This window comes from Caretta caretta, chromosome 14, assembly GCF_965140235.1.
Source record: "Caretta caretta isolate rCarCar2 chromosome 14, rCarCar1.hap1, whole genome shotgun sequence".
Classification (NCBI taxonomy): domain Eukaryota; kingdom Metazoa; phylum Chordata; order Testudines; family Cheloniidae; genus Caretta; species Caretta caretta.
The window spans coordinates 42,543,535-42,570,359 of NC_134219.1; the positions used below are offsets into that span (position 1 = coordinate 42,543,535).

The window sequence follows — 26,825 nt, forward strand, 5'->3', positions numbered from 1 at the left end:
TTTTGGATGGGTGGGATGGTTTGGTGCCTCCTTAGATAATGGAAACAGAACTTCCTACATACTTTGTAAATACACTAGATTGTATGAAAGATACCAGACTCATCATCAAATTCTGCTCTCAACTAGAACAGTGCGCAGGGCCTTCAACATCAGCCATCCACTCGGGTCAACCTAATAACACACTCTTGTATGAAATCTCTCTCAGAGGCAAATTTCTACTGTAATTTTAACTAAACATAGATATACAGTAGTGATAACCCCAAGAAATCATATGGTACATCATGCCTCAAAGAATTATGATTTAAAACCAAATATGTTTGGGGTTCTTTTCGTGTTTTGTTTCTGAGCCTTTAGGGGTGCATTAGATTCATATTTTCACTTTTTTTCCAAAACCGCAAGTTAAAATTTTTTTTATTGGTATACTTAGTGAAAACTGTGATTCTCAAGCAATCATTTGATTCCAGAAGCTTGTGCTTTCAGAATAAAAACACCAAATACTGCCACCCTCATGGTAAAATGGCAAGAGTCGGTAACACCGGTGATATGTATTTGGCTATCTAGACACACATGACACTGGTATCAATGACAATTGCACTGAATACAGCTAAGGACATGGTTACATTCTGTTTCTGGATACCAGGCCGTAGCTTGCAAGCTGAAATTGCAACCACTGATTGACTGTTACTGCTCCAAAAGGTTCCATATATCTGAAATGGCTTTATGTTCCTATGACAATTAATACCATTTTGGACTTCCAATATTATGAACTTTTTATACCTTTTAATTAAAAATAATAAACCTAATGTCTGTAACTAATCCTCCCATTCTGTGAACACTGAAGCATATGCTTTTTGGAGGTAGCTGCCCTGGGACATGTGTAAGGTGATCAGTAGATACTGCCAGGCTTATGGCCTGAGGACATCCTCATTTTTTGTACCTCAGTGGTGGCAACCCTATTTCAAAGCCTTCGCTGTCCTTCATTCTCACAAGTTTACTTTTTTTCCCCTTCCAAACAGGGGTATCGTTTGCTGGTGCCCCTCCAACCTTGGTTCCCCCGCCCGCAAAATTTTCATAGCTCTTTGCCAGGGGTTGTGTGAAAAACAGCCCCATCAAATTTAGCCATCGGGTTTAGCTACTAGTGGTGGTTTCTGATACTATCCATATCACGTCTTGCTTTCCTATCTGAATTAACTACCCCCAACTTTCCACATGGGTGTCTCATTCAGAGGGCCCTGCCTGCCACATCCCTCCTCACCCCCGCGAGACCGCCCCCCCCGGCCTGCCACTCACCACATACTTCCTCACCCCCCCCCGTGAAACGCCTGCCCGCTGCTCACTGTGTGCCTCCTCACCTCCACCCCATCCCCTGTGAGATCCTTCCCCCACTGCTCTCCATGACCCTCCTTTCCTTCACCCCCCCAACAAAATCCCCCCCCAACTGCCACTTGCCCCATCCCTCCTCATCCCCCAGCCCCTGCAAGATCTCCCAGCCCACGGGTCACTGTGTCCCTCCTCTCCTCAACCCTCCCCGCAAGACTGCCCAGCGCACCCTGTCCCTCCTCTCATCCACCCCCCTACCCACAAGATGCCTCTACCCATCACTCACTGTGTCCCTCCTCTCCTCCATCTCCTTGCCCGTGAGACTCCCCATACCTCACTCATGTCCCTCCTCTACTCCATCGCCCCGTGAGATCCCCACGTTGCCATGTCCCTCCTCTCACCCATCCTCTGCCCGCAAGACCCCCAACCTGCTCCGCATCCTTCCTCACCCCTCCTCCCCATCAAGAGCCCTCCCCCCTTGCCGCATCCCTTATCAACGCTGCCCTCACATGGGCAGGAGAGTGATGCAGTGAATGGTGGTGGCTGGGCAGGGCCTGCGGTGAAGTGGGGACAGGGCCTGGGGGGGGCACCGGGGTGGAATGGGGTTGCAAGAGGTGGGACAGGGAACTAGCCTCCCCCAGGGGAAGCTTCACCCGCCACCCGTGTTAAGGCTGTTTTAGTGCTTGAGGGGTTCACGGTTGATACCTGGTGAGTGAAATCTAAATACAGAACAGACAACCAGTGGGGGGTTTGTGCCCTGCTTTGTAACTGCCCTGAGGTTGGACCTCATGTTCTTGAGCTGCCCACAACAATTACGGCTGGGACATGAAGGTGAAGGAAACAAGAATTGTTTGTAGTGTTTTTATTTTACAATAAGTAGGTGGAAAGCAGGAAAGTAAAAGGAGCTAAGACAGAGTTTAATGACCACAGCATATTGTAAGAAGATCCACAGCTACTCAGAGCAGTTTGCTTCATGGCACTAAAATAGCACCAATGCCCAGGAATTAATATAGGGAATTAATGAGTTACAGTCTCACTTTCAGTAACACATCATAAATCCCTCTGTCCCTCTGATGTTCCCTTTCCTTTCATACTCTCCTTTTCTACTCAGCATTTTTCTAGCCCTCACTTGTGATCCCTGTTTATTTTCCTGTGTCTTTCCCACTCTCCTCTCCTCTCCTCTCCTCTCCTCCCTCCTACAGATCATCCCCCCTGGCTGCTCCCTTCTTTCCCCTGATTTTATACATTCCCCTCTTGCTGCCCCACCGAGATCTAATCCCACAGATCTGCACAAAATGCACCCAGCTGCTGCAGAGCTTCCAGCTTCTCCCAAAACCCTGATTGATTCATGCTGGGTCCCTGCCCAGCCCCCACCTCTGCCTGTCCCCAGCCCGGCTGTTAGTTCTGCCCCCTGCCCAGCCCCCGCCTCTGCCCCTCAGGGCCCCTCTGCCCCTCCTGCAGCCCCAGGGGTTCCTCCCCCTCCCCCTCTGCCTCCTGGATTTGCAGGGAGGGAGGGGGAGAAGCTTCCAGGGGCCATAGAGATGAGGGGCCAGGGGCTGGGTAGATGGGAGTCCTCCAAGGTCATAGAGACTAGGAGCCGTGAGGCTAGAGAGGCTGATTTCCGGTTCCCCCCTCTGCTGTGGGTCTCAGGGACGCAGTCGGAGCCGGGATCCCGGCCACACCCAGAGCCAGGGGCGGATTCTCTCCCCAGGGACGGAGCCCGGCGGGAAAGTGAAGATCGGGGCCTCGGCACCAGCATCGATAAATGTCACCTGCCCCCGGCCACAGTCCAGACAAACCCAGATCCTGCTGGGGACCCGGCTCAGGGGCAGGGGGGTCGCAGGGGAGGTGAGAGCCTGGAACTGATCCCCGCACCACTCCACTGCCCAGATCCCCCCCTCAGGGCTAAGGCTGATCCATCCCTTCCTCCCCACAGACTCTCTGGCCACCCCCACAGCCCAGTATCCCCCACCCCCCACCTCCGCCTCCGCCTCCACCTCCCAGCAATGTCTCCCCGCGGTGAATCCCCCACAGCCCAGCACCCAGGGCGCAGTGTCAAATCTCTCAGGCTTGTCGGGCAGATCCTGCCGCGTGTCTCCCCATCTCACACTTTTCCCATCCTCAGACAGGACGAGGTCGGGATGAGCCGTGTCTGGATCCAGAGTCACATTCGCTGGGGAGAGAGAATCAGAGCGTGAGGGGCAGAGCTCGGCCCTGGGGGAGGGTTTGATGGCGTCAGTGACAGAATCTGCCCCAGCTGGGGAGTGACTCAGGGAATCTCCTTCCTCCAGGGTTTACCCGTCAGCTCTGAATGGGGAGCAGCTCTGAGAGGTCAGCACAGTGCAGGGGAGAGTCACGCCCCTGGCAGAGGTGGACCAGCCGTGCAGCCAAAGGGTCACTTGAGCCAGGTCTGGGACTCAGGCTCTTTCCTGTCCTGCTCCACATCTCTCCTGGGAGGGGACTAGAGACCCAGGTGTCATGGGGGCCCCACAGAGTGGTGAGAAACTGAGCTCCCTCTCCTGAGTGCTCACTGACACGCCTCACCTCTCCCTGCAGTTTCCCATCTTAAACCCCACATTCCCAGATGAGAGAGCATTGCTATGGGGAGAGAATAGATGCCTCCCATCCCTGCACCCTCAGCCTACGTGAGAGCAAGGGGAGTGCTGGGGGAGAAGGAGCACGAGGTTCATCTTCCCGTCTGACTCTGGCAAAGACCAGACTAACTCAGCAGACACATATTAACAGATACACACACCCCTCACTCACTCAGCCCTTGCCCAGCATGGGGCAGGAGCGGTGACTGCGGGCAGGGATGGCCTGTGCTGGTGGAGGGTCCAGCCGGGAAATAAAAGGGTCTGAGCGGGAAGGGCAGCCTGCCCTGCCACTAGTGAAATGGGGGCACTAGGACCCTGCGGCAGCAGATGATGCAGGGAGGTAGCAAGGAGCTGCAGGGGAGAGACAGGGACACTCTGCTCTGGGGCCCAGCGAGGTGCAAGGGGGGCAACAAGGGGGGAACAGGGGACACTCGGAGGGGGCACGGGGGCGGGGTGGGAGGTGGGGCCAGGGGGAGACCTGGCCCCGAACATTGGTGGAGCCGGGCCCTCAATATTGCTGGAGCCACGAGCCCATATAACTCACCGCTGCGGCTTGCCAGTAGGGCCGTACCAGGGCATATCGGCTTCCTTTCACCTCTGCTGTTATTACCTGTAAAGCTGCTTTCTCCACTCCCGCTACCCTGCTGTTCTCTGGCAACATATTGTGTCCCTGGGGTTGGCCCATTAGCCGGTGTCCCGTGTGTGTGTTTTATGATACAATCTCCAATTACATGATCACACACTGTTTTTGCCACAGGACCCCTGTCTCACTCTTTCACTGCCCAGGATGGATGCACAAGGGGTGAGAATTAAGGGCGTACAGGGCAGCATAAAACTAGCATTTCCTAACTACCAAGTGTTTTACATTTCAACCTAAATCATCTTCTGTTCAGGGGGGTTGTGCAATATTCTGTGCTTGTATCATGTCCCCTCTTGCTCCTCTCTTTTAAAGGTAAAAATCCCCCGTTTTTTCAATCTCTCCTCGTGCTGATTCTCATTGCCTTTCTCTGAGCCCCCTTTTCTTCTTCGGTACCCTTTCTGAGGTGGGGTGAGAAGTACCCAACACAGTACTCCCGATGAGGGCAAAACACTGATTTCTATAACGGCTGTATAATATCTCCATGTTGTTCACCATCCCCCTTTTATGGATTCTCAGATTTTGTTTGACTTTTTCCCCAGAGCTGCGCAGTGAGCAGAGGGTTTTGTCAAGCTGGCCACAGTGAATTCCAGGTTGCATGACTGAGGCCTTGGCTACACCTGCACGTTATAGCGCAATAGAGCCGCCCAGAGCGCTCTCCCTCACTCCCCGTCCACACTGGCAAGGCACGAAGAGCGCTCCGACTCCCTGGCTAGAGCGCGGCTGGTCCTCCACCTCCCCGGCAGGGATAAGGTTTGCTGCGTATTGGGTGAGACTCTGCAGCGTCAGTGTGGACGAGGAGTAACGTTACAGCGCTCTGACTGCCCTCCGGAAACGTCCCATCATCCCATTAACTGAAGTGACCGCTCTTGTCTTTGTTGAGAACTCCGGCTGGAATGCGGAAGTGGCCCTTTCAGTGCTCCATTTTGGAGACCCGGCTGCTTATCAGCTCGGAGAAACAGCTACTGTTTGCTTTGAGTAACTGGAGAGAGAGGAGGGGTCTGAACTTACAGACAGCGTGCTGACACACTCTCAGCATCCCAAAAACCCACTCTCTCTCCCCCCACATACACACAACACACTCCACCCCACCCCATGCCCATTTGAAAAGCACGCTGCAGCCACTTGAATGCTGGGATAGCTGCTCATAATGCACGGCTCCCAATGCCGCCGCCAATGTGGCCACGCCCCTGCGCTGTCAGCTCTCAGTGTGGACAGACTGCGGCACTTTCCCTACTGCGCTCTCTGAAGGCTGGTTTAACCCAAAACTCTCTACAGCTGCCAGTGTGGCCAAGCCCTGAGCTGCTGATGCACTTATTTTCAAACCCTGTAATGTGAATGAGTTGCTCAATTTTTTCCCTCCATGATATGTTCATTTATCACCAGTGCACTTCGTATCCCACCAGGTTTCCCTTTCACACAGCTTGGGGGTGGGAGAGGTCCCTCTGAACCACCTCACAGTCTTCACTGGCCTTGACTAGCCAACCTCAGCTGTGGCCCTCTGGAAGAAGAATCATTCCCCACAGGGACCACTCCCGAAATCCCCTGTGCATCCCTCTATTCCTCTCCCACTCCCTAACCTCACCCCTCCCCATACCACTCCTCTCCTGCCCCATCTTCCCCAAGGAATTCCAGAGCGCACACTGGCTCCCTCTGTGCCCTTACTGGCTTCTCATGCAGCTTGGATCCTGCCGTGTGTCTGGGGGGTTGCAGTCAGTGTGTGATGGGGTCTCGGTATCTCTGTGTGTGACCTATGGGGGTCTGTGTGCAGTGAATGTGCTAAGCCCTGCTGGCTGCCATGTACCTGTGCCACGGCTAGAGCAGCAGCAGCAGCTGTCTGGGCACATGCAACCCTGTTAGGGTTTCTGAAAATTGAAATGAGCAGCCTAGACATTAACCTGGCCCTGGCCAAGCCCTTTGTCCACCCCTCCCGCCCTGAGCCTCCAGCCCCATCAGGGACTCTAACAGCATCTCGCTGAGAATCCTCTGAGCTTCCAGTGGGCACAAAAGAGCTCCTTGGACACCCAAAATCACAACGTTGGCCACACAAACCTTTGAGTCTTTTCACCTTAGTACAGAGCCATCCCTGCCCCAAAGAGCTTGTGTAAAATATTAACTGTGTGACAAAAGGGGACTGGAAGTCTCAGGGCAGGGAGAGCTTTGGATATCGATGCAATAGGAGCTGTAGTTACCTGGGCAGACGATGTTTCTTCTCCAGTCTGAAACCAAACACAGAGAGAGGGATGAGAACTCAGCTGAGTGAATGCAGCAACACCAGGGCTCTGGGATGAAGAGCAGCTGGCTTAAGCTGAACCCGGGCAAGACCAAAGTGAATGAGAAGAAGGGACACATTTTGAAGAACGAGATGAGACTCTGCCCTTCATTTCATTGAATCTGTACAGACCCCATTCACCAAAGTCGAGGTGCAAAGACTAGGTGACCTGGTAGCATCAGTGTCTAAACATCCCAGCTCACTAGGCCCAGGGCTACCCTGGGGTGGTTGCGGGGAAGATCGACCTAAGATGCACAACTTCAGCTATGGGAATAGCGTAGCTGAAGTCGATGTATTCAGGTCGACTTACTTCGGTGTCCTCACGGTGGCGAGTCAATAGCTGCCGCTCCCCCGTCGACTCCGCTTGTGCCTCTCGCGGCGGTGGAGAACCGGAGTTGACGGGAGAGCGCTCGGGGACTGATTTATCGCATCTACACTAGATGGGATAAATCAACCCCCGATAGATCGATTGCTACCCACCAATCCGCCCTAGGAAACTCTGCCTCTTCCTGGAGGCAGGAATCTGGCCAGTGATCCCTGCCTCTGCCACCGCCAGGCTGGGTTACTGTCGCTCACTGAATCTACAGCTGAGTGTGAAGGCTCCAGCTGGTACCGAATGCAGCTGCCGGCCTTCTCCAGGGCTTAGGCCACAGTGAACCCATCAGGCCCATGTTCCAATCCCTTCACTGACTCCCAGTCCCCTTCTGATGCCAGTTTAAGGCCTTGGTTTTAATCTGCAAATCAATTAAAGAATCCAGCCCCAGCAGAGGCTGTTTGTGAGCCGTCCAGGTAGGAGGCTACAGAGGCCCCTGCTCCACCCCCACCCCACCTCATTCCACCCCCTTCCCGAAGTCCCTGGCCCCACCCTGCCTCTTCCCCTCCTCCCCCAAGCGTGTCACATCCCCGCTCCTCCCCTTCCTTCCCAAAGCATCCTGAGTACTGTGAAACAGCTGTTTTGCGGCAGGTGGAAGGCACTGGGAGGGAGGGGGAGGAGTTGGTCAGCGAGGCCGCCAGTGGGCACCTTGCCCTTGGCTGTGGGTGGGTGCAGAGCACCAGGTAATTTCGGCATTGTCGGCACCTATGGCCAGTGGTGACAGCGAGAGCAGCAGCAGCAAGCCAGTTGCATAGGTGGACGCAGCAGCGGACATGTTGCTCAATGTCCCCGCCCCACCACCACACACACACACACACACACACACACACACACAGACACCTTTCAGGGGTGGGAGGTGAAGCCATGTGAGGTCACCTCTGAACTCTGGGTCTTGGCTGATTAAGAACAACCACCTGTGAGTGGGCTGCAGTGGCGGGAGAGGGGAGTGGTGTGTTACAGGTCACTCGCTCATCGGATTTTCACACGGCAAGGTGGGAAACTGAGGCAAAGGACACTGCCCAATGTACTGTGCCCACCGGTGTTTGCTTAGGGTAACATGCTTTTGAATCATGGCTGTGGTGTTTCCCCAAAACAATGCTGGGTTCCCTTTGCCTTGTAATAAAGTTTTCTTTTGTTATACTCAGGGCGGGTGAGTGGGAAGTTTTGTATCTTACCCTGTATCTACACTAGCACGCCTGATTGACAAAAGTTTCACCGACAAAAGCACCGGTGTGGACAGTGCTATGTTGGCGGGAGACACTCTCCCACCGACATAGCTACTGCCGCTCGTTGGGGGGGGTTAAATTATGCTGGTGGGAGGTCGGCATAGAGCGGCTACACGGGAGAGCCCATTGCAGGGCAGCTGCAGGGGTACAGCTGTGCCGCTATAAGCCTTAAAGGGGCCATTGTAGAGCCTTAAAAAGGCTCAGGAGTGAAATGTGCCCAGATTATTGGGTGGGGTCTCAAGGTTTTTCTCTTCTGTATTGCTAAGAGGAACCCTTGACACTGCACGCAGTCCTTGGTGCTGCCGACTCCACCTGGCAGAAGGGTGAAAGATCGAGAGATCCAGAGGTAGTTTCAACACCACGGAAAAGGCTGCATTCGAGAAATAGAAACACTTACCAAGTTCACTTTGAAGATCATCTAGGTAACAAAGAATCAGAAACAAATACACACTAATTAAGTGCATCTCTTCCAGGATGGAATCAACCCCAGCCTCCCATCATGCAGCCTGTCCCTCTCAAACCTATTCATCCAGGCAATGGGCAGGGAAACTACTGAGGTCTGGAGAGAAGAGTCCCTTTCCAACCCACAGGCAGGGAACAGAGCACCTGCGAAGTCCCATAGGGTGCGGCTACACAGCAACTGAATACCCCCAATTGACCCATGGCAGCTAACCAGGCTCACAAGACATGGGGTGGGGGCCTGGAAAATTGTGGTGTAGACACTTGGGCTCATTTTGTGTCTACACTAGAGTAAAGTATCAAAAAATAACTGATTATCTGCATGGATTTACAGTTCTGAAAGTTTTGAATTCCCTAGGGAATTAGGGCCAGATTTTTAAAGGTATTTAGGTTCCTAACTCCCACTGATTTCAATTGGCATTAGGTGTCCAAATACCTTTAAAAAGCTACCCTTAGAGCCCAATGCCGATTCCTTGCATATTCCATGTTCCCATTCACTTTGCTGGGAGCTTTAGGAGTGCACGGAATGTAATATTGCACCCTAAAATTATCAACATTATTCTTTTAGTGATGTGACTTGTGCATTTAGCGTTGGATCCTACACTCATTGAAATCAAAGGCACAGCTCTAACTGATGTTCGTGGTGCAGCATCAGGGCATTCATGTTTTTCTCAATTAAAAAATAAAACACGAGGAGACAAATTAGTACGAAGTTTTCCTTGTTGGAGAAAAGGGCACAACACTTACTGATTTGTGTATCACGTTTCCCTAAAAAACAGAAATAAATATAAATTATTATTAGGAGCATTTTTCTCATGGATATACGGTTGTCTGAGTTTTGTGAAAGTTGAACATCGTGTCTCACTTTTCATAGAACCAGTTGGGGTGAAATTGATCAGGCTTAATCTCATCGCAGTTTCCTTTTAACATTCAATGAAAAAATGAACAACTCCTCCTCCAATATAATTACACACAAGATCCCCATTGGACCAAATTATTTACTTGTCAGATGAGGCAAGAGGACATTTGAGGGCACAGAGTCCTCCTGGTCCCCCATGTCATGGTGCCTTCAGCACCATGTGGATTTCAGCCTCCGAGAAGATACATTTCAAAGAACATTTTCTTTCTGGTTTTCTCTTACCCACATACTGAATAATTTTCAATATATTATCCCTGATATTTCATGTGATACTCAAATTGATCTCTCTTTAATAATGATCATCATAAATAATAAAACAGCAAACAACTTAATGGAAAAGGTTCTATGTGGAGAAAAATTGAATTTACTGATTTCTCCAAGATGTTTCCCTAAAGAAATGAAATAAAGCAAACAGATGGAAATACAAATTATTTAAGAAGATTTCTAGTTAATGGAGATTTAAAGGAGTGTTTTCATGATATGAACGCCTGGCCCTTAAACACCAAACATTTCATTCATGGTTTTACTAACCATGTGGCCACACTAGAGTTAAGTGTCCAACAGTAACTGACTATTTTCAAGGATTTACAAATGCAGGAACACCAGGGCTCTGGGATGAAGAGCAGCTGGCTTAAGCTGAACCCAGGCAAGAGCAAAGTGATTCAGAAGCTGAGACACATTTTGTAGAACTAGATAAGACTCTCCCCTTCATTCCTGGGAATTTGTACAGCCCCCATTCACCAAAGTCGAGATGCAAAGACTCAGGTCCCATGTGACCCTTCCCTAGGCCTAGTTGACCAGGTAGCATCAGTGTCTAAACATCTCAGCTCACTGGGAAACTCTGCATCATCCTGTGGGCAAGAATCTGGCCACAGTGATCCCTGCCTCTGCCACCACCAGGCTGTAGATCACTGAATCTACAGCTGAGTGTGAAGGCTCCAGCTGGTACCGAATGCAGCTGCCGGCCTTCTCCAGGGCTTAGGCCACAGTGAACCCATCAGGCCCATGTTCCAGTCCCTTCACTGGCTCCCAGTCCCCTTCTGATGCCAGTCTAAGGCCTTGGTGTTAATCTGCAAGTCAATTAAAGAATCCAGCCCCACTGGAGGCTGTTTGTGAGTCGTCCAGCTAGGAGGCTACAGAGGCAGAGCGTTGTACAGGGCACCCAGGTTGCAGGGTGGGACTGACACAGCTACCCATTACTCTGGATTGTACCCTGGGTGTGTCACAGTCACACCCTGAATTAAAACTCACTGGCTAAACAGGGGGCAGAGATGCCAAAGCCCAGTGAAAATCAGAGGGGGTGGGGACAGGCGTTCCTGCCTGATGCTATGAATTCCCCTTCGAGAGCCCTAGGTACCATTTGACCCTCCCCTCCCCTCTCCCGTGTTGAAAGCCAGAGCTGATTAGACTCCATGGAGAGCCCTTGTTTCAGTTCAGTGATTGCAAGAGCTGAAACCAGTGATGAGGAGGCCTGGGGCCAAGTCGCAGACCTGGTGTGGGGACAGGGCTGCAGGGAACATCCTGGAGACGCAGCAGGAGACACGGCCTGCTGGAGCCCCTGGGCAGGTCGGGGAACCTCAGAAGGCGCCATTGCGGAAGTGGCAGTGGGTGGCCAGCAGCAGCCGTGATAACCCCAGTGGAGCTGAGCGGTGGCAGAGGGAACAGCAGCAGAGAAACCAGCAGAACCCGCGGCAGAGGCATCAGCCAGCGGGGCAGAGACAGCAGCCGCCGCGAGCCAGTTCCAGAGGCAGGAGTGGCAGCAGAGGCGTTGCTCGATGTCCCTCACCCTTTTTCAGGGATGGGAGGCAGTGAGCAGCCAGGGGCCTAGGTGCCGACTTCCCCTCTGGCCGGTGGGTGCTCCACCCCCTGCTCCACCCCAGGCCTCGCCCCCACTCCACCCCTTCCCCCAAACCCCTACCCCACCTCTTCCCACCCCTGCTCCACCCCCCCATTCCACCCCTGCCCCAAGTCCCCACCCCTGCTCCGCCCCCGCCCCACCTCATTCCACTCCCTTCCCGAAGACCCCGTCCCCACCTCGCCTTTTCCCCGCCTCCTCCCCCTTCTTCCCAGAGAATTCTGAGTGCCGTGAAACAGCTGTTTTGCGGCAGGCAGCAGGCACTGGGAGGGAGGGGGAAGAGTTGGTCAGCGAGGCCCTCAATGGGTGAGATGCACTGGTGGGAGGGGGGAACTTGGCTGCGGGTGGGTGCAGAGCCCCCACAAACTTTTCCCCCTGGGTGCTGCAGGACTGTCAGCACCGATGGCCAGTGGTGACAGCGACAGCAGCAGCAGCAAGCCAGTTGCATAGGTGGAAGCAGCAGCGGATGTGTTGCTCAATGCCCCCCACCCCCCCCACACACAGACACCTTTCAGGGGTGGGAGGTGAAGCCATGTGAGGTCACCTCTGAACTCTGGGTCTTGGCTGATTAAGAACAACCACCTGTGAGTGGGCTGCAGTGGCGGGAGAGGGGAGTGGTGTGTTACAGGTCATTCGCTCATTGGATTTTCACATGGCAAGGTGGGAAACTGAGGCAAAGAACACTGCCCAATGTACTGTGGGGTGGGGGTTTGCTTAGGGTTACATGCTTTCGAATCATGGCTGTGGTGTTTTCCCAAAACAATGCTGGGTTCCCTTTGCCTTGTAATAAAAGTTTTCTTTTGTTGTACTCAGGGCGGGTGAGTGGGCAGTTTTGTCTCTTATCCTGTGCATAAACTAGCACTTTTGTCAGTAAAACTTTTGTCAGTCCGGGTGTGAAAAAAGCAGGCCCCCGACTGACAAAAGTTTCACCGACAAAAGCACCGGTGTGGACAGTGCTATGTTGGCGGGAGACACTCTCCCACCGACATAGCTACTGCCGCTCGTTGGGGGGGGTTAAATTATGCTGGTGGGAGGTCGGCATAGAGCGGCTACACGGGAGAGCCCATTGCAGGGCAGCTGCAGGGGTACGGCTGTGCCGCTATAAGCCTTAAAAGGGGCCATTATAGAGCCTTAAAAAGGCTCAGGAGTTAAATTTGCCCAGATTATTGGGTGGGGTCTCAAAGTTTTTCTGGTTTGTATTGCTAAGAGGAACCTTTGACACTGCACCCAGTCCTTGGTGCTGCCGACTCCACCTGGCGGAAGGGTGAGAGATCGAGAGATCCAGAGATAGTTTCAACAGCACGGAAAAGGCTGCATTCGAGAAATAGAAACACTTACCAAGTTCACTTTGATGATCATCTAGGTAACAAAGAATCAGAAACAAATACACACTAATTAAGTGCATCTCTTCTAGGATGGAATCAACCCCAGCCTCCCATCATGCAGCCTGTCCCTCTCAAACCCATTGATCCAGGCTATGGGCAGGGAAACTACCGAGGTCTGGGGAGAAGAGTCCCTTTCCAACCCACAGGCAGGGCACGGAGCACCTGCGAAGCCCCATAGGGTGTGGCTACACAGCAACTGAATACCCCCAATTGACCCATGGCAGCTAACTAGGTTCACAAGACATGGGCTGGGGGCCTGTAAAATTGTGGTGTAGACATTTGGGCTCAGTTTGTGTCTACACTAGAGTAAAGTATCAAAAAATAACTGATTATCTGCATGGATTTACAGTTCTGAAAGTTTTGAATTCCCTAGGGAATTAGGGCCAGATTTTTAAAGGTATTTAGGTTCCTAACTCCCACTGATTTCAATTGGCATTAGGTGTCCAAATACCTTTAAAAAGCTACCCTTAGAGCCCAATGCCGATTCCTTGCATATTCCATGTTCCCATTCACTTTGCTGGGAGCTTTAGGAGTGCACGGAATGTAATATTGCACCCTAAAATTATCAACATTATTCTTTTAGTGATGTGACTTGTGCATTTAGCGTTGGATCCTACACTCGTTGAAATCAAAGGCCCAGCTCTAAGTGATGTTCGTGGTGCAGCATCAGGGCATTCATGTTTTTCTCATTTAAAAAATAAAACACGAGGAGACAAATTAGTACGAAGTTTTCCTTGTTGGAGAAAAGGGCACAACACTTACTGATTTGTGCATCACGTTTCCCTAAAAAACAGAAATAAATATAAATTATTATTAGGAGCATTTTTCTCATGGATATACAGTTGTCTGAGTTTTGTGAAAGTTGAACATCGTGTCTCACTTTTCATAGAACCAGTTGGGGTGAAATTGATCAGGCTTAATCTCATCGCAGTTTCCTTTTAACATTAAATGAAAAAATGAACAACTCCTCCTCCAATATAATTACACACAAGATCCGCATTGGACCAAATTATTTACTTGTCAGATGAGGCAAGAGGACATTTGAGGGCACAGAGTCCTCCTGATCCCCCATGTCATGGTGCCTCCAGCACCATGTGGATTTCACCCTCAGAGAAGATACATTTCAAAGAACATTTTCTTTCTGGTTTTCTCTTACCCACATACTGAATAATTTTCAATACATTATCCCTGATATTTCATGTGATTTTCAAATTGATCTCTCTTTAATAATGATCATCATAAATAATAAAACAGCAAACAACTCAAAAAAATGGAAAAGGTTCTATGTGGAGAAAAATTGAATTTACTGATTTCTCCAACATGTTTCCCTAAAGAAATGAAGGAAACAGATGGAAATACAAATTATTTAAGAAGATTTCTAGTTAATGGAGATTTAAAGGAGTGTTTTCATGATATGAAAGCCTGGCCCCTAAACACCAAACATTTCATTCATGTTTTATTGACCATGTGGCCACACTAGAGTTAAGTGTCCAACAGTAACTGACTATTTTCAAGGATTTACAAATGCAGGAACACCAGGGCTCTGGGATGAAGAGCAGCTGGCTTAAGCTGAACCCAGGCAAGAGCAAAGTGATTCAGAAGCTGAGACACATTTTGCAGAACTAGATAAGACTCTCCCCTTCATTCCTGGGAATTTGTACAGCCCCCATTCACCAAAGTCGAGATGCAAAGACTCAGGTCCCATGTGACCCTTCCCTAGGCCTAGTTGACCAGGTAGCATCAGTGTCTAAACATCTCAGCTCACTGGGAAACTCTGCATCATCCTGTGGGCAAGAATCTGGCCACAGTGATCCCTGCCTCTGCCACCACCAGACTGTAGATCACTGAATCTACAGCTGAGTGTGAAGGCTCCAGCTGGTACCGAATGCAGCTGCCGGCCTTCTCCAGGGCTTAGGCCACAGTGAACCCATCAGGCCCATGTTCCAGTCCCTTCACTGGCTCCCAGTCCCCTTCTGATGCCAGTCTAAGGCCTTGGTGTTAATCTGCAAGTCAAATAAAGAATCCAGCCCCACTGGAGGCTGTTTGTGAGTCGTCCAGCTAGGAGGCTACAGAGGCAGAGCGTTGTACAGGGCACCCAGGTTGCAGGGTGGGACTGACACAGCTACCCATTACTCTGGATTGTACCCTGGGTGTGTCACAGTCACACCCTGAATTAAACCTCACTGGCTAAACAGGGGGCAGAGATGCCAAAGCCCAGTGAAAATCAGAGGGGGTGGGGACAGGCGTTCCTGCCTGATGCTATGAATTCCCCTTCGAGAGCCCTAGGTACCATTTGACCCTCCCCTCCCCTCTCCCGTGTTGAAAGCCAGAGCTGATTAGACTCCATGGAGAGCCCTTGTTTCAGTTCAGTGGCTGCAAGAGCTGAAACCATTGATGAGCAGGCCTGGGGCCAAGTCGCAGACCTGGTGTGGGGACAGGGCTGCAGGGAACAGCCTGGAGACGCAGCAGGAGACACGGCCTGCTGGAGCCCCTGGGCAGGTCGGGGAACCTCAGAAGGCGCCATTGCGGAAGTGGCAGTGGGTGGCCAGCAGCAGCCGTGGTAACCCCAGTGGAGCTGAGCGGTGGCACAGGGAACAGCAGCAGAGAAACCAGCAGAACCCGCGGCAGAGGCATCAGCCAGCGGGGCAGAGACAGCAGCCGCCGCGAGCCAGTTCCAGAGGCAGGAGTGGCAGCAGAGGCGTTGCTCGATGTCCCTCACCCTTTTTCAGGGATGGGAGGCAGTGAGCAGCCAGGGGCATAGGTGCCGACTTCCCCTCTGGCCGGTGGGTGCTCGACCCCCTGCTCCACCCCAGGCCTCGCCCCCACTCCACCCCTTCCCCCAAACCCCTACCCCACCTCTTCCCATCCCTGCTCCACCCCCCCATTCCACCCCTTCCCCAAGTCCCCACCCCTGCTCCGCCCCCGCCCCACCTCATTCCACCCCCTTCCCGAAGACCCCGTGCCCACCTCATCTTTTCCCCGCCTCCTCCCCCAAGCTTGACGCATCCCCGCTCCTCCCCCTTCTTCCCAGAGAATTCTGAGTGCCGTGAAACAGCTGTTTTGCGGCAGGCAGCAGGCACTGGGAGGGAGGGGGAAGAGTTGGTCAGCGAGGCCCTCAATGGGTGAGATGCACTGCTGGGAGGGGGGAGCTTGGCTGTGTGTGGGTGCAGAGCACCCACGAACTTTTCCCCATGGGTGCTCCGGGGCTGTTGGCACCTATGGCCAGTAGTGACATTGATAGCAGCAGCAGCAAGCCAGTTGCAGAGGTGGAAGCAGCAGCAGACGCGTTGCTCAATGCTCCCCACCCCCCACACACCACACACACACACACACACACACACACACACCTTTCGGGGTGGGAGGTGAATCCATGTGAGGGCACCTCTGAACTCTGGGTCTTGGCTGATTAAGGACAACCAACTGTGAGTGGGCTGCAGTGGCGGGAGAGGGGAGTGGCGTGTTACAGGTCATTCGCTCATTGGATTTTCACATGGCAAGGTGGGAAACTGAGGCAAAGGACACTGCCCAATGTACTGTGGGGTGGGGGTTTGTTCAGGGTTACATGCTTTCGAATCATGGCTGTGGTGTTTTCCCAAAACAATGCTGGGTTCCCTTTGCCTTGTAATAAAAGTTTTCTTTTGTTACACTCAGGGCGGGTGAGTGGGCAGTTTTGTCTCTTACCCTGTGTCTCCACTAGCACTTTTGTCAGTAAAACTTTTGTCAGTCCGGGAAAGAAGAAAGCAGGCCCCCGACTGACAAAAGTTTCACCGACAAAAGCACCGGTGTGGACAGTGCTATGTTGGCGGGAGACACTCTCCCACCGACATAGCTACTGCCGCTCGTTGGGGGGGGTTAAATTATGCTGGTGGGAGGTCGGCATAGAGCGGCTACACGGGAGAGCCCATTGCAGGGCAGCTGCAGGGGTACGGCTGTGCCGCTATAAGCCTTAAAGGGGCCATTATAGAGCCTTAAAAAGGCTCAGGAGTTAAATTTGCCCAGATTATTGGGTGGGGTCTCAAAGTTTTTCTGGTTTGTATTGCTAAGAGGAACCTTTGACACTGCACCCAGTCCTTGGTGCTGCCGACTCCACCTGGCGGAAGGGTGAGAGATCGAGAGATCCAGAGATAGTTTCAACAGCACGGAAAAGGCTGCATTCGAGAAATAGAAACACTCACCAAGTTCACTTTGAAGATCATCTAGGTAACAAAGAATCAGAAACAAATACACACTAATTAAGTGCATCTCTTCTAGGATGGAATCAACCCCAGCCTCCCATCATGCAGCCTGTCCCTCTCAAACCCATTGATCCAGGCTATGGGCAGGGAAACTACCGAGGTCTGGGGAGAAGAGTCCCTTTCCAACCCACAGGCAGGGCACGGAGCACCTGCGAAGCCCCATAGGGTGTGGCTACACAGCAACTGAATACCCCCAATTGACCCATGGCAGCTAACCAGGCTCACAAGACATGGGCTGGGGGCCTGTAAAATTGTGGTGTAGACATTTGGGCTCAGTTTGTGTCTACACTGGAGTAAAGTATCAAAAAATAACTGATTATCTGCATGGACTTACAGTTCTGAAAGTTTTGAATCCCCTAGGGAATTACGGCCAAATTTTTAAAGGTATTTAGGTTCCTAACTCCCACTGATTTCAATTGGCATTAGGTGTCCAAATACTTTTAAAAAGCTACCCTTAGAGCCCAATGCCGATTCCTTGCATATTCCATGTTCCCATTCACTTCGCTGGGAGCTTTAGGAGTGCACGCAATGTACTATTGGGCCCTAAAATTATCAACATTATTCTTTTAGTGATGTGACTTGTGCATTTAGCGTTGGATCCTACACTCGTTGAAATCAAAGGCCCAGCTCTAAGTGATGTTCGTGGTGCAGCATCAGGGCATTCATGTTTTTCTCATTTAAAAAATAAAACACGAGGAGACAAATTAGTACGAAGTTTTCCTTGTTGGAGAAAAGGGCACAACACTTACTGATTTGTGTATCACGGTTCCCTAAAAAACAGAAATAAATATAAATTATTATTAGGAGCATTTTTCTCATGGATATACGGTTGTCTGAGTTTTGTGAAAGTTGAACATCGTGTCTCACTTTTCATAGAACCAGTTGGGGTGAAATTGATCAGGGTTAATCTCATCCCAATTTCCTTTTAACATTAAATGAAAAAATGAACAACTCCTCCTCCAATATAATTACACACAAGATCCACATTGGACCAAATTATTTACTTGTCAGATGAGGCAAGAGGACATTTGAGGGCACAGAGTCCTCCTGGTCCCCCATGTCATGGTGCTTCCAGCAACATGTGGATTTCACCCTCCGAGAAGATACATTTCAAAGAACATTTTTTTTCTGATTTTCTCTTACCCACATACTGAATAATTATCAATATATTATCTCTGATATTTCATGTGATACTCATATTGATCTCTCTTTAATAATGATCATCATAAATAATAAAACAGCAAACAACTCAAAAAAATGGAAAAGGTTCTATGTGGAGAAAAATTGAATTTACTGATTTCTCCAACATGTTTCCCTAAAGAAATGAAATGAAGGAAACAGATGGAAATACAAGTTATTTAAGAAGATTTCCGGTTAATGGAGATTTCAAGGAGTGTTTTCATGATATGAATGCCTGGCCCCTAAACACCAAACATTTCATTCATGTTTTATTGACCATGTGGCCACACTAGAGTTAAGTGTCAAACAGTAAAGGGCACAACACTTACTGATTTCTGTATCACGTTTCCCTAAAAAACAGAAATAAATATAAATTATTATAAGGAGCATTTTTCTCATGGATATAAGGTTGTCTGAGTTTTGTGAAAGTTGAACGTCGTGTCTCACTTTTCGTATTACCAGTTGGGGTGAAATTGATCAGGGTTAATCTCATCCCAATTTCCTTTTAACATTAAATGAAAAAAATGAACATTTTCTTTCCGATTTCCTCTTACCCACACACTGAATAATTATCAAAACATTATCCCTGATATTTCATGTGATTTTCAAATTGATCTCTCTTTAATAATCATCATCATAAATAATAAAACAGCAAACAACTCAATGGAAAAGGTTCTATGTGGAGAAAGATTGAATTTACTGATTTCTCCAACATGTTTCCCTAAAGAAATGAAATAAAGCAAACAGATGGAACCACAAGTTATTTAAGAAGATTTCCAGTTAATGGAGATTTAAAGGAGTGTTTTTGTGATATGAACGCCTGGCCCCTAAATACCAAACATTTCATTCATGTTTTACTAACCATGTGGCCACACTAGAGTTCAGTGTCCAACAGTAACTGACTATTTTCAAGGATTTACTTTTCTGAAAGTTTTGAATTCCTTATGGAATTAGGGTCTGATTTTTCACGGCATTGAGGAGCCTCTCTCTCATTGATTTCAGTGAGAGTTAGCTCACCATGTACCTTAAAAAAATCTAGCCACTAGAGCCCAATCCTGCTTCCTTGTATTATCTCTCACATTCCCATTGGCTTTGCTGGGAGCTCTGGGGGTGCAGACTGGAATTTCTGGCCCTCAAATTATCAGCATTATTTTTTAGTGCTATGACTTATGCATTCAGTGCTTAATCCTCCACTCATTGAAGTCAATGGCAAAGATCTAACTGATGTTAGTGATGCAGTATCTGGGCTTTCATCTTTTTCTGGTTAAAAAGCTCCACCCCAAAAATTCGTAAATAAACAAAGAAATAGCCTTATGAAGAGACAAATTTGTACAAAAGTTTTACTTGTTGGAGGAAAGAGCACAACTCTTACAGATTTCTACACCCCGTTCCATTAAAAATAAACAGAAATAAATATAAATTCTTATTAGGAGCATTTTTTCCTTGTTTATACAGTTGTCTGCATTTCGTGAAAGTTGCACAGTGATTATACAATTCATGAGCCTTTGTTGGGTTTCATATTCTCAACACCAGGAGAAAAAGGTTTCCCTTCTCCATCTCTGACTTCTTGGTTGAGGCTCAGAGCTCATGTCTATTCAGACCCCTCTTTTCTACTGTGTATATTTTTTTAATTTTATCTATTGGGATGAAATTTGCCAGGCTTTGTCTCATTCCAATTTCTTTTCAACAGTAAATGAAATCACAGACAACTGCTCCCAAAATAAAACAAACACACAATCTTTATGGGGACCCAACTCTGTACAAAATATTTACTTATCAGAGGAGGGAAAAAGACATTAACTAATTCCCAAAGTCCATGGGGACTGAGGAGGAATAACTGCACATCTGGGTGGGAAGTGGGCAGAAAAGAGTGAGGAGTGGAGAAGGTTTTGGATCAATCTTCCCCATGTGCTCCATTCAGCTTAACTGAGGCAGTTCTGGGGGAGAAATATTCTGGTCCTGTAAAGGGCCGATGAAGATCACTGCCCCCTGGAGCAAATGGGAATCTTAGTAACGTTTTCTTCCCTGTGCTGCTGAGGGAAGCACAGGGCAGGTCCGTACTTCCCCTGCTTGGCCCAGTGTAAAATTTCATTCTTCCCTTTTTCCATTTATTAGAAGAAAATTTCTTGTTAATTTCACTAAATTTTCTCCTGTGACATTTACCTTTTATTTTAAATAGATAAACAGTGAGGCCAATGAAACCAAACAAAACCAGGAGAATCACACTCAGAGCCACCATCCATGGATTCACCCTCGGGAAAAAGGAATCTGAAAAATAACTCCCCCCCCAGGATTTGCATTAGTTTGGAAGCAGAGACAAAACTATTTTTTTTGCTATTGCACGTAAATACATAAATAGTCCCCAGCAGGACGTATGTGAGATAAGAGTGAAAACATGACCCCCCCATGCTACACAAAAGACCAAAACCTGATTTTAAAAATTACTCCAACCAACACAGCTTTAGTGAATGAACAGGCCTGGTTTGATTCATGCTATTCAGAGCTTTATTGAGTTCAGGAGCAAATTCTCTGCTCACAAAACCGCATTGACTTCAGTGGAGTTATGCCAGCAAACAATTTGGTCCTCACTGTTCAGCAACATGCAGAAGTCATTAGAATATTTTGGTGAGTCACTAATAATTTCCCCAATTATTTCGACGAATCATAATTGCAATTAATCAAAACATTAAGTGCTACAAATTGATTCATCTTCTTTTGCTGTTCTTGTGTTTACAGCATTTACATCATCTAGCCAGGGTGGGCATTTCAAACATGCCTAAGGCCTTCTCCACACAGGGTTTGTGCCCTGGTTTCGTGAAATTGGTATAACTCATTGAGTCATTCTTACATTGGTTCCACAGCTGACCGTGTAAGAGCATTGCCCCAATTTAACTAAACTGATTGATAATTTAAGGTTTTGTCAATCAGCTGAAGATTGTCATTTATCCATTTAGTATAAATCAGTAAGGAACTGACTTACGCTAAATATATAGGACACTCAAACTGAAATAAGAGCATTCAAACAAGGGGTTTCATCAATAACTCAGGAGATAATCAGGGCAGCTTTTGTGTGTAGACAAAGGCAAAGTGAGTTATGAGCACAAGTCCCACTGAATGTCAACAGAAACAAGCCCACATCATTTAGTGACATTTCACTTATAGAAAAGGTAGCAAACAAACCATAGTATAAAAATCGCTACATTCAAAAAAATCACTGAGGTGAAGTTAAGTTTTTAGGAACAAACGTTTTCAAGGTTTGGTGAATATTTCTTCTAAAAAAAAAAAAGAGACTGATTTTGAAAGTAAGAGTTTCAGGAGTATCAGAGTTAAGATTAAATTTACATGAAACCCAAAACTCTGATAACTCTGAATGTGCAAAATTAAGGCAATCAGATTGCCCGAGTTGTGACCCTGTTAAGGTTTCAGTTTCTGAACTTCTTTGTTTTTAGGTAGGTTGTAAAATATGCACAACAGATGCTTCAGTTCTTTGTTTCCTATGTTTTGTTTTGTTTCTGATGGAGGTGATTTCAGTGTGTGGGTTTAGCTGGTAACTGACCTGCTATATAAACTGTTGATTCCTTTTCTTGGTTGAGAACAGTGTTCCTGATCCAACAGGACAGGTTCTGGTTTGAACGTTCTTTTATAATAATAGAATTTTCTGTTTCAAACAGGCCACTATCCCCAAGGGATTTTGCTTCAGAGAGTGATGGTAATTCTTGCCCACTGAGATCTCTCCAAAGAACCTTGGGCTCTGGATACCAACCAGCCGATTGACAAACCATCCGGATCCCTCCATCCTGGTGACTCGCCACAGAGATGAGAGGATTGGAGCCCAAACCTAGAGGAAAATTACGTAAATGTGTGATAAATCAATGGAGTAACTTAACAGCTAAAAAACGATGAGTGATAGATTGTGGATCCATTACTCCCACTCGAGATCACTTGCTCATATAGAAGGGATAAATGAACACTGGAATTTCTGAATTCCCAATACGCATGGACACAGGAAAACACGTGAACAAATATTTAAAATAATTTCACTGAATAAGGAGAGATATTGTCCTCTCTACCCAAGAGCAGTGGAACATTGAACACCTTTGGAAATCTGGCCACTTCGTTTAAATACCTAGTGGAATATGAATTTTTCAAAAAGCCAGATTTTAGTATATTCGATAAACATTTTGTTTGTTCTCTTTTTAAATCAATCAATCAATCTAACTGGCTCCATGGTTCCTGTGTCAGAGCAGCAGGGCACAAACGCTCGGCCTCATCTGCTAGCAGTAAATACTTAACTTGTTCCCGCCCCCACCTTTATGTGGCCTCAGCCAATCAGAAAGCTGCAACTGATTTTGACTGCACCCCTAAATAATCACCAGTAGTGACCACGTCAGAAGGCCTGTACACCTGGCAGTCCCACCTCAGCCAGGCCTCAGAATGACGGCAGAAGAACTGGAAGACCAGGGTCCGTCCACACGTGACAGGCTCCAGCAGCACAGCTTCACCGCTGTGGTGCTTCAGTGTAGACACTACTTACACCAAGGGCAGGACTTCTCCTGGTGTCACAGGTGACACCCCTCTCTGAGAGGCAGGAGCTAGGTTGACAGAAGAATTCTTCTGTTGACCCAGCCCTGCTTGCATGGCGACTTAGGTCAGCTTAGTTTTGTCGCTCATGGGGCATGTGTTTTTCACACCCCTGAGTGACCTAGTTCAGCTGACCTACTCTTCTAGTATAAACCAGGCCCATATTTGTCTAGAAGTCTTTTCCCTCCTTTCTCTCCCTCCTTTTGGAGTTAGTCAAGAACATCTTTTGGGAAAGGAAATCTCTTGACCATTCTGAAAATGTCTTTAATAAAACGTTGGGAAAGTTTTCAGCATATTTTCCAAAGTGTCTGAATGGGGTCGTGTGCTGAAATCTAGTCACCCTGTGTTATGCTAAAATAATTCACAAGTTGCTAGTCACAGTTGTTGCAGTAGAAAAGAACAAAAACTGCAGCCCAGGCTGAGATAATACAGACAAGAGCTGCTGACCTGCTACCATCAGTTCCAATAGGGCTTCTTCATAAAAAAGACCATCTTGAACAAAACAGCTGTATTGTCCTTCATCTGAGCGTCTGATATTAAGAATCTGCAAGGAAACATTCCCATCTAGGATGCCATCTTTCAAAAGCTCCGTCCTTCCATGATAGTCTGGCATCTGCTCTCCATTCTGATCCTTCCCATGCTGATACAGGTGCACAACTGAAGTGAACTCAGATCGGAACCATCTCACCTCCATGTTCTCAGCGCTCATCCTGGGGGACAGGTGACAGAGTAACACAATGTTCTCACCCACAATGGCAGTGACAGGGTGACCAGGACCCATCACTCTGAACTCAGCTGTGAAATACACCAAAGCAAAAAGAGAACAACCTCAGAGAGAAAATAAAATATAATCATGACTCATTCAATAGGTTCAAACTTTCCAAAAATTCAGCCTGGGGCAGACACCTGGTATGCAAATTTCCAGCCTGAACATTGAAAATTTGGCACAATAAGAAACAACTGAAAAGGGGGGTTAGGGAGGAAGAGTTACATAAATAAGTGACAGGCCAGATCACGTATAGGTGTCACTGGTTACTCCCCATATATTAGTTTGACATGCCACAGAGCCATTTCAGTGCCCCGTGAACGGACAGGGTGACCCGAGTATATGCCCTGTGTACCTGAGCTCTGTGATCTGTTCCGACCGTCACTATATTTCTGATGTGATTTCTCAGCATTGGTTTGAATATGAGAAGGATGAAAAGATGAAATCCTGACTCCACTGAAGTCAACAGAGATCTCCTAGAATTTCACCCGAATGTTTTGGGACCCGGCTTCTTTGGAGACCACCACCTCTCACCTCGTATGAGGACACAATTTTCATTGAGATCAGCTGAGGTTCTTGAGTTTCCCACATTTGCCCCCCTCCACCTGTATTTAGTGAGACAGGGTCACTGCCAGGACATTTTCAGTAAAGGGTCTTCAACTCTGGGACCCACATGCCTTGACCTCACTGAGCCAAATCACTTCAGCTTTAGGCCAGTTGGCCTTGGTGTTTGAGAAAGGATTGGGTCACAGAGGATGCAAGCACGTGAACTAGGATGCTCAGCGTGACCCAAGGTGCGTAGGCAGCCCACAGTGGAAATGCCAAGGTCAGGGAAGGCTGCAAAAAGGAGAGCAGATTCTCCCAAAACTGGTGGTTTACACTATAGTTAGATTCACCAACCAGTCACAAACTGTGCTCCTGATCCCCCACACTGGTTATCAAGAAAAGAAATCACACAGCCCCCTTTACTGTATCTCAGTCTCTGGCTCCCAATCAGCGAATAGGTTCAGTACAGTGAGACATTACTGAAAACTCGATTCACTTTACAAAATGTTCTTTTAATTCCCCAAAGGACCAGACACATTACCAGATCAATACTAGTTTGAATCTTACCCAAAAGACCATGCTGCCAGCCAGTCCTTTAGTATCTAAAACTAAAGGTTTTATTAGAAAAGAAAAGGAACGAAAGAGAAGAGAGTTGCTAAATGGTCAAAGCAATCAGATATATATATGAATGAAAGTGACTTCAGAATTCATATATCAGGTTCTTAGCAGCACTGGTGAGTTTGCTGGCTTGCAAAGTCCCTCTGGAACACATCCAGAGCTTGGATGGGTCTATCGGTCCTTTGTTCAAAGCTTCAGTTTGTAGGGAAGTTACTCCAGAGGCGAGAAACAGGACTGCAGACAAAACGAAGAAGATGCAGCTGCCTTTTTATATCCTTTGCCATGTGGCGTGTACATCCTTTGTCCCAAACACAAACTCACAGCACATGGGCATGAAAAGGTACTTGGAGTCCCCTGTCCATAGGCATGTCCTTACATGTCCTGAAAAACAACGAGGAGTCTGGTGGCAACTTAAAGACTAAGATTTATTTGGGGCATAAGCTTTTCCCAAATAAATCTGTTAGTCTTTAAGGTGCCACCGGACTCCTCGTTGTTTTTGTGGATATAGACTAACACAGCTACCTCTCTGATACTTGTCTACATGTCCTGCTGACTCATAGCCCCGGGCTTCTCTCAATGGTTCATTCTACAGCTGATTGCCTTTGATGGGCCATCAAGCAGGCTGGATAGTGCTGATGCCCGTCTGCCTGCGGGTGTCACCCAAATGCACAGCACAAGATTGACACACAAATATACCGCACATATTTATATCTCACCATACAAAGATGATACATATCTATAAACAAGCTTACCATATTTAGCAAATCATGCTTTTTCCACTGATACCTTACATAGAATCATAGAACTGGAAGGGACCTTGAGAGGTCATCAAGTCCAGCCCCCTGCACTCATGGCAGGACCAGCACCACCTAGACCATCCCTGACAGGTGTTTGTCTAACCTGCTCTTAAAAATCTGCAATGATGGAGATTCCACAACCTCCCTAGGCAATTGATTCCAGTGCCTAACCACCCTGACAGTTAGGAAGTTTTTCCTAATGTCCAACCTAAACCTTTCTTGCTGCAATTTAAGTCCATTGCTTCTTGTCCTATCATCAGAGGTTAAGGAGAACAATTTTTTTCCCTCCTCCTTATAACAAGCTTTTAGGTATTTGAAAACTGTTAACATGTCCCCTCTCAGTCTTCTCTTTCCCAGACTAAACAAAACCAGTTCTTTCAATCTTCCCTCATAGGTCATGTTTTCCAGACCCCTAATCATCCTTGTTGCTCTACTCTGCACTCTCTTCAATTTTCCATATCTTTTCTGAAATGTGGCGCCCAGAACTGGACACAATATTCCAGTTGAGGCCTAATCAACGCAGTGTAGAGCAGCAGAATTACTTCTCGTGGCATATCTTGTATAAGATTTATTGCAATTTTGTAATATTGGTATCAATGTTATTATAAATGGTCACCCATATTTCATACAGCCTCACACACAGATACTATAATGATATAAGTGTTTAGATAGATAGAGAAACTGCGTTGCCTCATATGCAGCGGGTGGAGAATTACTCCTCCAGAAGGGTTGGGGAGGAAGTGGAGACTTATTTACTGATATTGAGCCAATCTGAAATTTGTTTTAGGGGTGGGTTTGGGTTTCTTTTTTTTGGTTTGGGGGTTTTTTGTTCTATTTTTCCTTTCAGTTTTGTACAAAAGAGAGGAATAAGCACGATTTATAAATCACTACAATGAAACAAATCCTACAACCAGCAGCAGGACCAGTGGGATTCTTACCTGATTCCAGCTTGTGAATGTGATAAGTAATGAAGAAAATGATCAAATGAGGCAAAGAGGTGCTCATTGCGGAGCTAGGACAGAACGAAAGAACCTTCCTCTTCACTGTAACTTGATCTGGACAA

At 48.0% G+C, this 26,825-nt stretch overlaps 1 protein-coding gene across 1 annotated transcript; it reads right to left on the reverse strand.

Annotated features, from left to right (window-relative positions):
- Positions 1–2,167: 2,167 nt before the first annotated feature.
- Positions 2,168–26,825, reverse strand: LOC142069281 (butyrophilin subfamily 1 member A1-like). The gene is made up of 8 exons (XM_075119886.1): positions 26,701–26,825; positions 23,483–23,830; positions 22,011–22,292; positions 20,618–20,722; positions 10,169–10,189; positions 8,820–8,840; positions 6,744–6,770; positions 2,168–3,493 (listed from the first exon to the last, which is right to left on the reverse strand). Exons 1-8 carry the CDS (start codon positions 26,765–26,767, stop codon positions 2,967–2,969), a joined length of 1,398 nt encoding a protein of 465 aa, XP_074975987.1. The 5' UTR covers positions 26,768–26,825; the 3' UTR covers positions 2,168–2,966.